A 13,964-nucleotide genomic window follows, 5' to 3' on the forward strand; every position below is an offset into this window, starting at 1 on the left:
AATGTATGTGATGAGTATTGTGCTGGCTTGAGGAGACATAATCTTGCATCTAGGTAGTCTTTCACTAAATGTTCAAGTTACACAGATTGAAAGAAACTTCTTGGACAGTAGTTTCTCATCTATAAAGTAGAGGACTTGACTGTAGTTTCTGAGGGCTTTCTACTTCTAAGATTGAGTCAGGACAGCCTGTGTTGAAAAGTACATTTGCTTCTTCCAAGTTAGTGCAGAAAAAGGCCACAAAGGTGGTTCACTCCTGTCCTGGGGTCTCTTCCCTTTTCTAGTGCTTTCTACAAGGCAAGGGCAGTTGGCTCATCTGCAGCTCCTTTCCTGAACAGAACTGAATTGAGCTAAATTGGGTTTTTGAGTCATCAATCACAGGCCTTTGGCAATCCCTGAACTTAGGAGCCGGTGAGGTGTATATCAGTATGCCCCTGGCAAGTAGCAGGCTAGGGGAACACCAACTCATTCTTTCCCTCCTAATAGCACCATGGTTTTAATTTAGGCAGGAAGAAGATGAGGATTTATTGATCACTTAGTGTATGCCAGGCACTATGATAAACACTTCCCCATGGATTAATCCGTTCCAAGCTTATTTTATAGGCAAAACTATCGATGCTCAGAGAGGTGAAGTCTTTTGGTCAAACATGTCCCACAAACACTCTTTCCTTTCAATCTACAGAGTACGTAGGTCTTAAACTCCTTTACAGGCTGGGAGACATTTAGAGGGAAGACGAGCTGAGCACTAAAATCCCTGTGAGAGCTGATCAGATTATTTCCAGATGAGTCATCTAGAACTGTAGAGTATGCAGAGGTCAGGACAGGCAGAAACAGGAGGCAAGATGGGGTTTGTACTTTGGAGAAAGAGACACAAAAAGGATGGGCAAGGTTCTCTTAGGATCAGGCGTGCATTTCTGGGAGAGATGAGGGGGTATTGCTGAGACGTGGGCAGTACCCTCTGTGTCTGAGAACAAGGAACATGGGGACTGAGAGGAGGAGATGAAAACCGAACAGAGAAAGGCACCGTGGGTCCTCACAACCTTAGCGAGGTCTGTACCAGCAGGGAGACTGGGCAGGTTATTTCCCATTCAGCCAGCTCAGCTGCACATCTAGGTATAAAGCAGGGTCATATGAAACCCAGATGCTGCCTCTGAGCCCAGCAATCCAAACAAGAAGCCAGCAAACCCCAGCATCCATCCCAAAGAGTGCCCGGGTACCTCAGCTGCAAAATCCATGCTAAAATCCACCGGTGAACAATTATGTCTTTCTGCAGCATTCTGAAAACGTGTCCCGCAACTCATGGGCTGGCAGAGGGTTACACTGTCCTCATTTCAGGCTCACCTCCCTTTGCCCCATCCTGAGGGAATCCATGGACTGTCCAGGTTAAGGACCTACTTACAGTGGAAAAAGGCCCTTAAGTTCTACAAGGGGTCGCTCGCTTTAGAAATCACCATGTATCAGTGGGGTGGTTTTAAAATACGTTAGAAAATTCTTCGAAAATCTTCCCTTCCAGTCTGCAGTCTTCAGTGACTCACTTCTAAGAAAGAGAATAAAACAGAATGATGGTGTGTTGACTTGCAAAACTAGGTCATAAAAGGGTTCCTTTTAGCTCTCTTGGATCACTTACTCTGGGGGAAGCCAGCTGCCACAATAAAGCAGCCTTCTGGAGAGGTCCACATGGGGAGGAACTCCTACCAAGAGCCATATGAATGAGTCATCTTGGAAGAAGGTACCATATCTCCATTTGATCCTTTAGATGATGGAGCCCCAACTGATATCTTGACTATGACCTTAAGAGAGACCCACGCCAGAACCACACAGATAAGCTGCTGATAAATTTCTGACCCACAGAAACTGTGACACAGTCAGTGTTGTGTCAAGCCATTAAGTTTTGGGGTAATTTGTTACACAGCAGTAGATGACACAATAGTGTATTATTGCTATCTTGAGACTTCAAAATGTATTCTCTCCCCTCTATTCTGGATTCACTGGTGCATCGTGATTCTGTGACTTCTAATGCCTCCCTGCATCCTCCCTGGGCTCCAGTCAGCTCTGGTTTCTGTTCTCCCCTGGGGCTATCGCCATCCTCCACTCTCTCACTGCCCATGTCTGACCCCTCACACCATCCTTCCTCATTGGGCAGATGGCCTGACTCCCATACCTACACACCTGGCAGTCGGGTGACCCGAAGCAGGTTGTTCTCTGTGTCTCAGCGTCTCCCTATGTCAATGGAGATTAATAATAATAATAACCACCTCATTGGAGGTACTGTAAATATTAGATAAGATATAAAACGCATGGTACAATGCACATATGAACTCAGATAAATGATCGCTGCTATGACTACGGAGAAGTCGTATTGCATCATAGGTAAGGATGTGGTCTTGGGAGCTGGATGGTGTAGGCTGAAATCCCAGCTAAGTGACTTATTAGTCATGTAACATTGGGCAACTCACTTAATCTTTCTGTGTTTAGTTTCACCATCAGAGACGCGGAAGGACGGCAGTGAGACTAAAAACAACTGAAGACATGGAAGGACGGCAGTGAGACTAAACAACTTCTGAATGCCATTATGAGAATTAAGTGAGCATCTATGATGTGTGCTGAAACGTATTAAGCTCAACAAAAGTGTTGCTATTTTGATTATTGTTGTTGTTGTTATTTATTATTATTATTTCAGTGATAAATGATAAAACCTCCAGGCTGAAACTTCAGTATCGTGCCACCAACCCTTTGCAATACATACTCTTTCCTCTTCTCCTTCAGTTATAAGGATAAAGATGGTTCCTCTCTCCTTTAGCTCTGGACCCCATCACCTCAGGGCCACTCTAGGACTTATTTCATCGATTCTATTCTCACTATCCCTATTTTCTCCCCTACCATCAACACAGAAACAAACTCAAGTCCCTTCCTTCTTGGAGAAAAAGTCCTCAAATTACGGCTCCCTTCAGCTACTCACTTTTTGTCATAGCCAAACTTCTAAAAGGTTGGTTTCTCCTGGCCATCTCTACTTTTTCACTTCTCCCTCTTTAACCCATTGAATTGTGACCTGCCCCTTCATCATTCTTGAGATCGTTTTGACTAGTGATGCCAATGATATCTGTTTTGATAACCAGAACAAACACTTCCGAGGGGTGCCTGGGTGGCTCAGTCATTAAGCGTCTGCTTTCGGCTCAGGTTATGGTCCCAGGGTCCTGGGATCAAGCCCCACATCGGGCTCCCTGCTCCGCGGGAAGCCTGCTGCTCCCTCTCCCACTCCCCGTGCTTGTGTTCCCTCTCTCGCTATGTCTCTCTCTGTCAAATAAGTAAAATCTTTAAAAAAAAAAAAAGAACGAACACTTCCAAGTCCTCATCCTCCTCAGTCTCTCAGGTGTACTGGGCATTGCCCTTCACTCCATCCTTCTGAAGCACACTGTTGCCTTGGCTTCCACAACACTCTCTGGTTTTGTTTCTACCTCTTGGCCCTTTTTTTGTCTTCTTTGCAGGCTGTTTTTCCTCTGCTCAACCATTAAATGTTGGATACCATCAGGATCCAGGTGTAGGCCTTCCTTTTCCTCACTCCACACATACTCCCTGGCGAGCCCATCCACCACAATGGCTTTAATTGTCATCTGTAGGCAGATGTCACCCGAGTCTGACTATATGGCCAGATCTGGCTCCTGAGACTCCACCTCATAAACTTACTGTCCTGCTGGACATTTTCACATAGATCTCTCAAAGCAACTTTGAAATCAACATGTCCAAATCCAAACTCAACACTAGCTTCATTGAAACTGCATTCCCTATGTCACTAAAGCAGCCCAGGATTGGAATGTGGTCCAGGGTTAGCTAGAGTTGGCTCCTATATGACTGTAACAGGCTTGGGTGAATCCCCTTGTCTCTGAACTTCTCCTCTCACATCCTCTGGAAACATCTTATACAACCTAGTCATGGAAGTCCAATAAAGTCCATGCAAGAACAATTACCGGGAAGTTTTCTGAGCTTACAATATGAGGTCATACTTGGCTTGCTTTAGAAATAAGTGACAAATACACTGAGTTGATAACTACATGAGAATTATCAATCAGGTGCGTTATTAAACTTGATTTTTCTTGGCTTGAAATATAAAGATGGCATCAAAAGAATACTTTCCAATTAAATATAAGAACTCTTAAAGGTTATAAAATTCTGAGAATAAATCTATGGTTTAGGGGAAAATAGAAGATATCATTGAATGTCATGATAATTTAATAACCACATAAGATGATGTGTTGGAAATCTTCCCAAATACAATTTTCATCCTCAAGTGAAAATGAAAAGTGCTTTATCTTATGATCATGCCTGGGTTTTTAATTTGGCATGTGTTTTGTTAGTCTAGATTTGGGAAATGACAAATTATAAAGGTTTTAGGAACTGCTCAATTACCTAAAACAATTCTGGTCAGACTGTTTTCCAAAGTAGGGACATCTAAGCCTACAATGAGTCATGTAAAAATTGAATTCAATGGAAGTTCTTTCCTGACTTTACAATGGGGATACTTTCATCATCTATCCAGATCAAGATTCTCTAGGGACAAAGAAAAGGGTTCTAGTCATTCTCATAGTCTATTTTTTAGTTCAGTTTACAGGCATGAGATATTTGCCAGTATCTCAACTAACAATAAAAACATCATTAAATATTTTCTTCTATATTACTTGGCAACCTACTAGTTAAGTGTATGAGCCTTGAAGATAGTGGATCTTGGTTTTAGCCCTTATTTAGTTTCCTTACATAATAATACCTCATAAGGCTAATATATACAATCTCAGAGAGCTTCCTCAAATAGGAGCTCAATAATTACAATTACTATTATTATGATTATGCTCACACAAGTTGTATAAAGATAGAGCATGTGTTTTTATAGTTCACTTAGAGATGAAGGAACAAACTCTTACAGAGTTTTAGGTCACAGGTAAGTACCTCATGTTCATGCAAAGTATTATATTAGTGGTTGACAAGAAACAAAGAAAACAATTGAATCTATTTCTGAGGAACTTTTACCTAAACTGGGGAAGAGGATGGTTGTAGGAGAATTATAATCAGAGATATGACATTATGGGTGAAGTTAGTCATGGAAGACATCTTAGTGGAAGTGAGCCTTGAGCTCAGTTTGACTGAAGAGTAGATTATGGGTTGGAAGAAAAGAACAGGGCAGTAGGAATCATACGGATAAATCACAGAGGAGTAGTAAAACTTGACAGTTGAACAATATTCATTTTCACGTGTAATGGCAGAACAAAAATTATTACCATCTCAGTATTCATAACATTATTTCTCACCAAATTCTGCTGTTTTGATCTGTTAACTGGAGGTTTGATTGAATAAAGTAGAAGATATTTAAATTTAAAGAATCAAGGCTAGTTCATTACCCAGTTGGGTGGATCATGCGTCTCTCAAAGGGGTTACAGAAAAGTCTGTTCTCATTTCATTCTTCTTTATCCCCATATCCAACATGTAGAAGCTTCACCATCCACCTCCCACCTTGAGTTGCTACATAAGAAAATAGTTTTGTATTTAGATGGTTGATTAAAAAATGCCTTCATTATAGTTACTAAAGTATGATCAAGCTTGGGGGCATGTGTGGAGATGAAATTGTGGTAAAGTTGTGAACTAGGTAAGATGTATCATTGCATTTTTTTTCTGTAACGTTAATTTTCCGCATAGCCTGAATCTCGTCATGCCCAATCTGTCTTCATTGATATTTCCTGAGCACCTGCTACACGTGAGGCTCTAAGTTGAACTCTGAGAAGCCAAAGATACATGCCCTGTATCTTTAAAGTCTCACCTAAAGTCTAGCTAGGAGATAAGAGCTGAAGGGAGGTAGGTGCTTCAGAATATCTAGAACCAGACCCAAGGGAAAGTTAGTTTTTCTTTTTTATGTGTAGGACTAGTCTTTGCCTTTCTTTACAGTGCCCTTCCAAAGGGACAATCAATGCTAGGATGAACAGTAACTGCTGTGTCTACCACTTCTACCAATAAAGTAACTATAGAACTGAATTGAATGTTCAGCTTCTGAAAGTGCTCATCTCAGAGTCATCCCCACAGAAATAAAAGGATCTTTATATTCTATCAGTTTGGAAAAAATCTACTGTAATATAATATTAGGCATAAGAAATGGAGCCTTTCTTTTATCCTTACATTTTTATTTCAAGTAAGTGTCTTAGATTTCCCTTGACATTTATTTTGTGCCGCTTCGACCTTATTCTGGAATACAGACATAGACCAGACCAAAAATACAACTTTTTTTTTTTTAAATGAATGCATTTTGATAGAACTCTGAAGTGGTAAAAATTTTTAATAATACATTAGTTTTTTTTTCCTCTGCTACCTGATGTCTGATGCTATAAGGTTTATTTTCTTGATGTTTATTACATGTAAGTTTGGTTATATAAAATGGAAGGAAAAGGACAGAAGGCGCTAAATTAGGCTATGAAAGTTCTTATAACTACTTAAGAAGTTTATCAGATAACACTTCTACTTCAATGATTTTTAGGGGGACTTTCAAATGGGATCACTAATATTGTATTCAAATACTTCTTTTTGTGACAACTTAGCACCATATTCCTTTTTAATTATAACATTAGAATAGTAAACACATATAAAAATTTCCCTCAAACTATGTCATATACCTTGTACACCAAAAGCAGCACTTTGGTCCAAGTAATTTACAACGTGAAAAACAAATTCTGTTGCTGTACAAGGGCCTGAGAAACCCTATGCATATCCCAACTCCCCAGTTTGACGGGGCGGGGGATGAGGGGCGGGCTGTACTAGAGTGGTTGAAACTCAATAGATTTCGGTCAAAGATTTATTAAGAAAGTAAAATACAACTGTTTTTCCTGTGCTCTTTACAATTTGTCAATGTCAATCCTTTTTTCGATGGTCTCTCTGCAGGTTCACTTGGATCTTTGTGGGCCACGGTTTACCTCTAAGAGCCCCCTGTTGAGCAGGGAGAATGAATGTGCACATTTTACTGAACATGAGTGCCTCCTTTTGTCCTCTGCGTGGGGAACGAGACTATTTTTTTTATTGGGAAGTCAGACAATGCGACTAAGTCCCACTGCAGTAGGCCTATGTAAGTTCCTATTGACATAAAACTGGGAACAAATGTGGGTAGAAAGAAAATAAGAGTAAAAAGGAGAAGCGCAAGAGGAGGTGAAATCAGAGGAAAGGAGCTCAAACTGGAGGAAGATGAATCAGGGGTTATTCTTCCAACTCAGCAAGGCAAGTAAACGTAACGTAAGTACTGTCTTTCTGCACTCACGTAGAATTTACAAGACACACAAAATGACACAAAAAGGCAGTAGGTCAGCATTCTTGGCAAATGTTTAGGCAATTGAGGTAATTATTTGGTTACTCTATCTTGAATAAAGAAATCTTCAGCTTCCATTTATTCATAGTTCATCTGAATAAGAAAGTTCCAAAGTGGCTTTTCCCCCACCAAAAAAAAACTGACTAGGGCACCTGAGTGGCTCAGTTGGTTAAGCGACTGCCTTCGGCTCAGGTCATGATCCTGGAGTCCCGGGATCGAGTCCCGCATCGGGCTCCCTGCTCGGCGGGGAGTCTGCTTCTCCCTCTGACCCTCCCCCCTCTCATGCTCTCTCTCTCTCATTCTCTCTCTCAAATAAATAAATAAAATCTTTAAAAAAAAACCTGAATAAATGTAACTTAGGTTTACAATAGAGATCCTGAAGCAGTGAACATTTTAAAATGACTTCTGAATCATCACAACATTTTTAAATAATTAAGTCGTTTATTAATAAAGTGCACTTGTAGTTAACCATCAACTTCAAAGCCAGCTTGGAATCTGAGGCAAGCATTAACCCAAATATATTTCATCAAAGACTAGTTCCAGATACTCTAAAAAAATTAGCAATGCTTGTTTTTCCAGTCAGTTCTATGTATCACTTTGGAAATTGCTGCTTGAGATAATCAATGATGTAAATCAGTGATATAAAACAGCCAGTAAATTTTAGTTAAGAGACTGTTACACTGATAAATTAATATCTCTTGTTTTCTTAATTTCTCTTAATTTCTTACTCCATGTTTTCTAGATAAATTAGTGTTTCTACAGGTAACTGTGTAGCATTGATAAGGACGCTTCTTATCCACTTAAAGGTCCTGAAGGATTTAAAGAGTGTTTTATTGCATTTCATGATGTTTGATTTTTTTATTCAAAGTATTTTTGCATTGTATTAAAAACTGCAGAGACTGTGTTGTTTTATTAAAATAAGATGGTTTCACTGTATTGCTGCACAATAGAAGAAGTTAAGACCAGTTAATTCTCCAGCTCTTTGAATTTTTGGCTCAGAGAGACCTCATGGAACTTGGAAAAACTACTGAGCACATTTGTTATACCCTACGGCAGGCCTTGATTGGGAAGGGAAGAGTATATCGACCTTATGTAGAGGTGCAATGATCAATAATTAATTATTAAAATTACCAGGGGAAAAAAGCAGCGAATAAAGTATGGCCATTATATATAGTTTAACTACAATTCCTATCGATTAGAATTTGGAGAAGTGTTATATAGGGGAAAAAGTCTGGTGGTTAGTAGGAGAGAAAACCCTCTAAAGGAGGTTGGGGATAACCTGTCTGTGGTAAACAAAACAAAACAAAACAAAAACAAGACTCTAGAAGAAACAGAAGGAAGATGATGACTCAGAAAAAATAAAATAAGTTCTCTCTGGCAAAAACTGACTGATCAATCAGTGTGTGGCTCTGGACCTGAGAGAAGGAAAGAGAGGTCGGCACCTTGTTGAGTTTGTTACCTGGGGTTAATTAATCTCAACCGAACTGTGCCAACAGCACTTGTAAGATTTGATGGGCGAGGAAAGACCACTGCTTGATTCAAACCAAGAAGGTAGTTAGTATGTCTTACTTAGGATTTTTTCTGATCATAAGAATTGATGGAGTTTATATAGGTAGATTTTGGGAAATACATGGTCTTCGAATAAACTATTCCTCAGATGAATTTCATTTTGGGAGGTGGGGACCAAAAGAGTACTATAATATGTATATTTTGAATTCTAATTTTATTTTACTCTTTTGATAGCACCATTAGGAGAAGTCACAGACAGGCGCAGTTTCTAGGACTTACATCTCTTCCAATCAGGTCCTCTTGGTTTTCCACAATTCCCCAGGGGGCGATGCCTATGGTACATATCTTCCCTCGAGACTTGGATGCATGGTCCTTTAAGGCATCTCCAACATGGCGAATAACACCTAAGAGAAAAAGAAGTATTACCCTTTCTTTTAAAGCAATTACTCTCCATTGTTCTAAAGGAAATTGTGATAAATGTGTCTCACAAGATTAAATGCACTGAATATAAAATTTTGACACATTTCTACACAAATGTTCAGAAGAGAACATAAATCTGTGGCTCTAATGTCAGATACATTTGCGGGACTTGTATATGAACTCTAGCAATGCACTTCTTTTTTCTTTTCTTTTTTTTTTTTTAAGATTTTATTTATTCATTTGACAGAGAGAGAGAGATAGGGAGAGCAGGACCACAAGCAGGGGGAGTGGGAGAGGAAGAGGGAGAAGCAGGCCTCCCGCCGAGCAGGGAGCCCGATGCGGGGCTCGATCCCAGGACCCTGGGATCATGACCTGAGCTGAAGGCAGATGCCCAACAACTGAGCCACCCAGGTGCCCCTCTAGCAATGCATTTCTCATTTGACTTTAAGTTCTTTTTTTCCTAAGGAAAAAAAATTAAAAAGCATCCAATGTTTTAAAAAACAAAACAAAATAAATACAATTCTTTAAACTTAGGGAATCTTTTTCTTCTACTATAAGCATAATGATTTTAGTATGGCTAAGAACCAATACCATGAGTATATCCTATAAAAAGCACCGTATAGAATATTATACGAAATCTACACCAGAGTTTGTGTATGAGTTAGGGTCATTCAAATAGAGTAGTTACTTAGATCAGATTTTGTTAAACTTGATTTCATCTTCCTATTTATTGACACATAATGTGGAGACCCTACTTGTAAAGAAAGCCTTGGCATATTCTATGGAAAAGTTATGTTGAAAATGTATAAATACAGCTTTTTAGCTTCATTATTCTAATTTGTTTTCCTCTTCTGTCATAATGACCTTCCCCATCACCGTGGCCTTCCTCACCACTTAAAAGTGAAAAAATTCATTTATAAGATGGTAGGGAATCTATCTCTTACATTTTAATAAAGACAAATTGCATTTAAAGAAGATGCAACTTCTAATCCATTAACCCCCCCTCTGAAGTAATCATTTTTATAGACGCAAAATATATTCTCTAAGAAAAGCTGTGTCCACTTATCACAATTCCACCCATTTCTCAAGGAAAAATTCACACCTAGTGCCATCTCCTATAGGAAAGCTGAGTTGGATTTGATTTTTTTCTCCCTTTGAGCAGGATTGCAGTTTGCGTATCTTGAATCGCTCAGTATGTTATGTAACATATTCTTCTGTGAGTCACAATCACACGTGAGGGTAAAACTCCTTGTGGGGCAGGTTGGGGGGCCGGCGTCTTACTTCACCTTTGCGTGTCTGAGGTGCTAGCAGAGTCAGGGCCCCAACACCGCACGGAACTAAGCACACAAAATGCACCAGGCAATTTAATATGGGAGAGGACACACATGGGTGAATCATGCCATTCTGAAATATTCATAAGATCAAACAGAAAGACCCTCCTTTAAAAAAAAAAATCAAATAAAAGAGTGTAAATAGCACTAATCCATACTGAGCCATGCTGGCGGTGTTGATTAGAATATCAATTTCACTTGGGAGCTTTTCTAGGGGTCTTCTAAGATAAAGTAATGGTAAAAAAAAAAAAAAAGCAAATACAAGAGTTAAGCTGGGAATATCAGTGTTCATCCCCCCTGCATTTATATGCAAAACTCCTTTCAGGGTCCATTAGGGACAAGTTTAACTTCATGGTATGCCCTCCATCATCCACAATCCTACCTTTACCTCTTACCTAATCTGAGACGCCACCATTAGAACCTCACTTTGGGTATTGGATTGAATGCTAGCCTGGGGCGAGGCAGAGATGAACTCTTTGGTTTACAGTATTCATGCTGTTACTTCTTCCTTTGATACTGGGTGCATTTCATAAAAGAAGAAAGGTAATAAAGAACGTTCCGAGTTCCCAGAAACAGAAGATTGTTAAGAGTTTCTTTTGAACCTTTAGAAACCTTCGAGTGGGTCTGTAGATGAGGTGCAGGGGATGCCAGGAAAACACAAGACCAAATAATCACGCGTGAATGAGGTCGCTACACTGAATGAAAGCTGGAGCCTAAAGCCTGAACAGCCACTGAAAGATAATAGCTCTGTAGATATTTGATTATTACCAAATAAACAGTAAAGAGCTGACTGAGCAGGTCATTCGAAGATCATGTCAGTTTACAGACTGAGTTAGGAATCCACCGAACAATGATGAGCATGCGCAGTCTGCAGCGTTCGCTGCTGAAATGCGCTTATGGAGTCGCATGCTGGATGTTCACAAATTCTAGGTATTGGGGAGAATTCTGAGTGCAGGTCTTGCTCAAGTATTACCCAAACTGCACACAAATGAATAAACAATCTTGAGATAACATCTTATTTAAAATTAGTTGGCTAGAGTTATGCCCAGACTGTTCCCCAGCTCCAAATGTGTGCGGGCTGCACAGACTTAGAGCCTTGAACCAAGTTTAGATGGACTTACTGCAGTATTCCTGGTGCATTTCCAATCGGCACTTCTGACTCAGGCTGGGGAAATACGTCAAAGCAATTTAGAGGCATCCATTCCATTATCAGTTGCACATTAATAATCTGCTGCATGTAAGCACTTAACTGTAAGTGGGTTTGTGAGAATTGATTTGACAGCCTACCTGTATCACAATATAGAGAAACTCATTTGGCAGGAGAAAAAATTGTTTGGAAATCAGAGTGTGATGTGTCTTCTATTGGTGCAGAGTTGATTTAATAAATTATGTTAAATAATAAACACACAATACTCCAGACTTTGCTGTCACAATTTATGTTCCAGATGTAATGGGCATTTTACAAAAATTAAAGCTATTTGCCTCAAACTTAAAATCACTTAAAGATCAGACACATAGCTTCCAATTTAGAGCAAAGGTTATTCTTAAAAAAATTACTGGATGCTTATCTGGCAACCTGAGGTATTGAAAATATCCTGTGAAATTCCATTAGTCATGTTTACAAATTCTGTAGAGTCAAGTATTAAATAGCCCAACCTGTTTCTCAGGTGTGCGTAATTCTTCCTGGTTGAGAACTACCTGTATGGTTATCATGTTGGTCATGAAGGGCAGAAGTATCAGAGGATGGAGAACCAGTGAATATAGACACACGCGGATGAGAGATGAGGTGGGAGAATACAAATATATTTAGCTTTAGGAGAAAATGGTCTTAGTTACAACATTCTTGTGGCCTTAGGTTGCCTTTCTCTGTCCCACTTCCAATTACCTGTGTTAACCCCTCCTGTGAATATCCACGCTCCAGTCGTCATGGCCGCTTTGATGAGACCCTTCCCAAAGACTTGCTTGAGTTTTGGTTGGAGTTCAAAGTTCTGTAGGCCCCCGTGCACGGAGATGAGAAGCTTGGGAAGCTCCAGCTGCCATTCCTTGGTCATCAGGTGCAGAAGGAGATCAGGTTTTGTATCAAAGGATACTCGCACATACTGGAAGAAGAAGGGTCACCAGTTAGGGAGACAGGGCAGGGCTGCTAGGGGTGGGGGGGCCTTATCTTTACTGACTGGAACGATGTGTGCAGTACTTGAAGAACACCTCTCATATGAAATCTGATTTTTGAAAAAAGTCAAATCATTTTCTTTACCAAGAGAGTCTTCATTTGATGAAGGGATTCACCATTTTTAAAGGTTTTCTTGAAATTGTGATTTATTACAAACTTCAAAATGGTTTGATTTTCTAAAATGTAATGCAAGCCAACTTTTCCCAGTTATACCAACTGGGCCTGAATATCACTGTTTCTGTGACCCTGATACTTTGAGCAGTTTTGAAAAATTCTGCAGTTCTACCTAATGTAATGAGAATTTTAAAACAAGGTAACAACTGACTACATTTATTTAATCTATAATAACTGCATACTAAATATTTCTTAAAGAAGACAAGTGACAAAAGGCATGCCAATCATTCTTGTAGAATAATCGAAAAAAATTAAAGTGTATATCAGATTTCAAGGTATTAGCAGATGCACCTGGAAATAAGTATACTAAGTATATATAAATGAAATGCCATAAATACATACAATGATAAACATGTATATAATCACATACATACTTATTTAGGTCTCAGTTTAATTATATAAAGACTTCCATCTTTATCTGGAAACAATTAAATTACTGGGCAAATATATTTGAAAGCCTTTTGAAATGCATTGCTGAGTGGGCATGAAAAGAGCCAATATTCAGATTCCCAAACAAAGTAGAAGCTGGAACCTCAGGAGACAAGGAAGGACCAAAGTAGGCTTTGGACTTGAGGGTTTCTCCTAAACCCTGGCAGATGTGGGCACCTGCTTTACTGGCTTTATGCAGTACAGACAAATTTAATGGAGGAACCCCATGTAAGCTGGGATACTTCAAAGGGCTCCATTCTCAAGTGTAAGGAAGAAAAAAGGGAGCAAAAGTCTGATGTACAGAAGAAGAGAGCAAGGAAACCTGCCTGCTTCTACCTTGGTTCTGAGTGGATGGGGAAGAAAATTCCCCTCTGATTATTTATAAACCAGGGGGCCCTCACAAAGGCTTTGATCCACATTCACACTATCAGTGTGGCTTGAAAAACACCAAAGTACTTGATTTAAAATGGTTCTGGCTGGGTAATGGCTCCAGATAATCAGCATAAGCAAATGCAAATCCTCTGTGGAGGAAAGAGCCCTCAATCCGGAGCTCAGATAGTTTCCATGGGAAAATAAACATTTCACAGAAAAAAAATAAAATTAC

The 13,964-nt window shown here is 39.6% G+C and overlaps 1 protein-coding gene across 6 annotated transcripts in view; it reads right to left on the reverse strand.

The window, feature by feature from the left end:
- The window catches only part of TRPM3 (transient receptor potential cation channel subfamily M member 3), a 535,004-nt gene that overhangs the window by 226,497 nt on the left and 294,543 nt on the right, over positions 1–13,964 (reverse strand). For all 6 annotated transcript variants that reach the window (XM_081802839.1, XM_081802841.1, XM_081802838.1 and 3 more), the window contains exons 4-5: positions 12,473–12,686; positions 9,116–9,240 (exon numbers count right to left, since the gene is read on the reverse strand). In XM_081802839.1, coding sequence (XP_081658965.1) covers positions 9,116–9,240; positions 12,473–12,686 — 339 coding nt within the window. The remainder of the gene's footprint in view (positions 1–9,115; positions 9,241–12,472; positions 12,687–13,964) is intronic.

This window comes from Leptonychotes weddellii, chromosome 14 (genome assembly GCF_054177405.1).
Source record: "Leptonychotes weddellii isolate Sample4059 chromosome 14, ASM5417740v2, whole genome shotgun sequence".
In the NCBI taxonomy this organism is placed as follows: domain Eukaryota; kingdom Metazoa; phylum Chordata; class Mammalia; order Carnivora; family Phocidae; genus Leptonychotes; species Leptonychotes weddellii.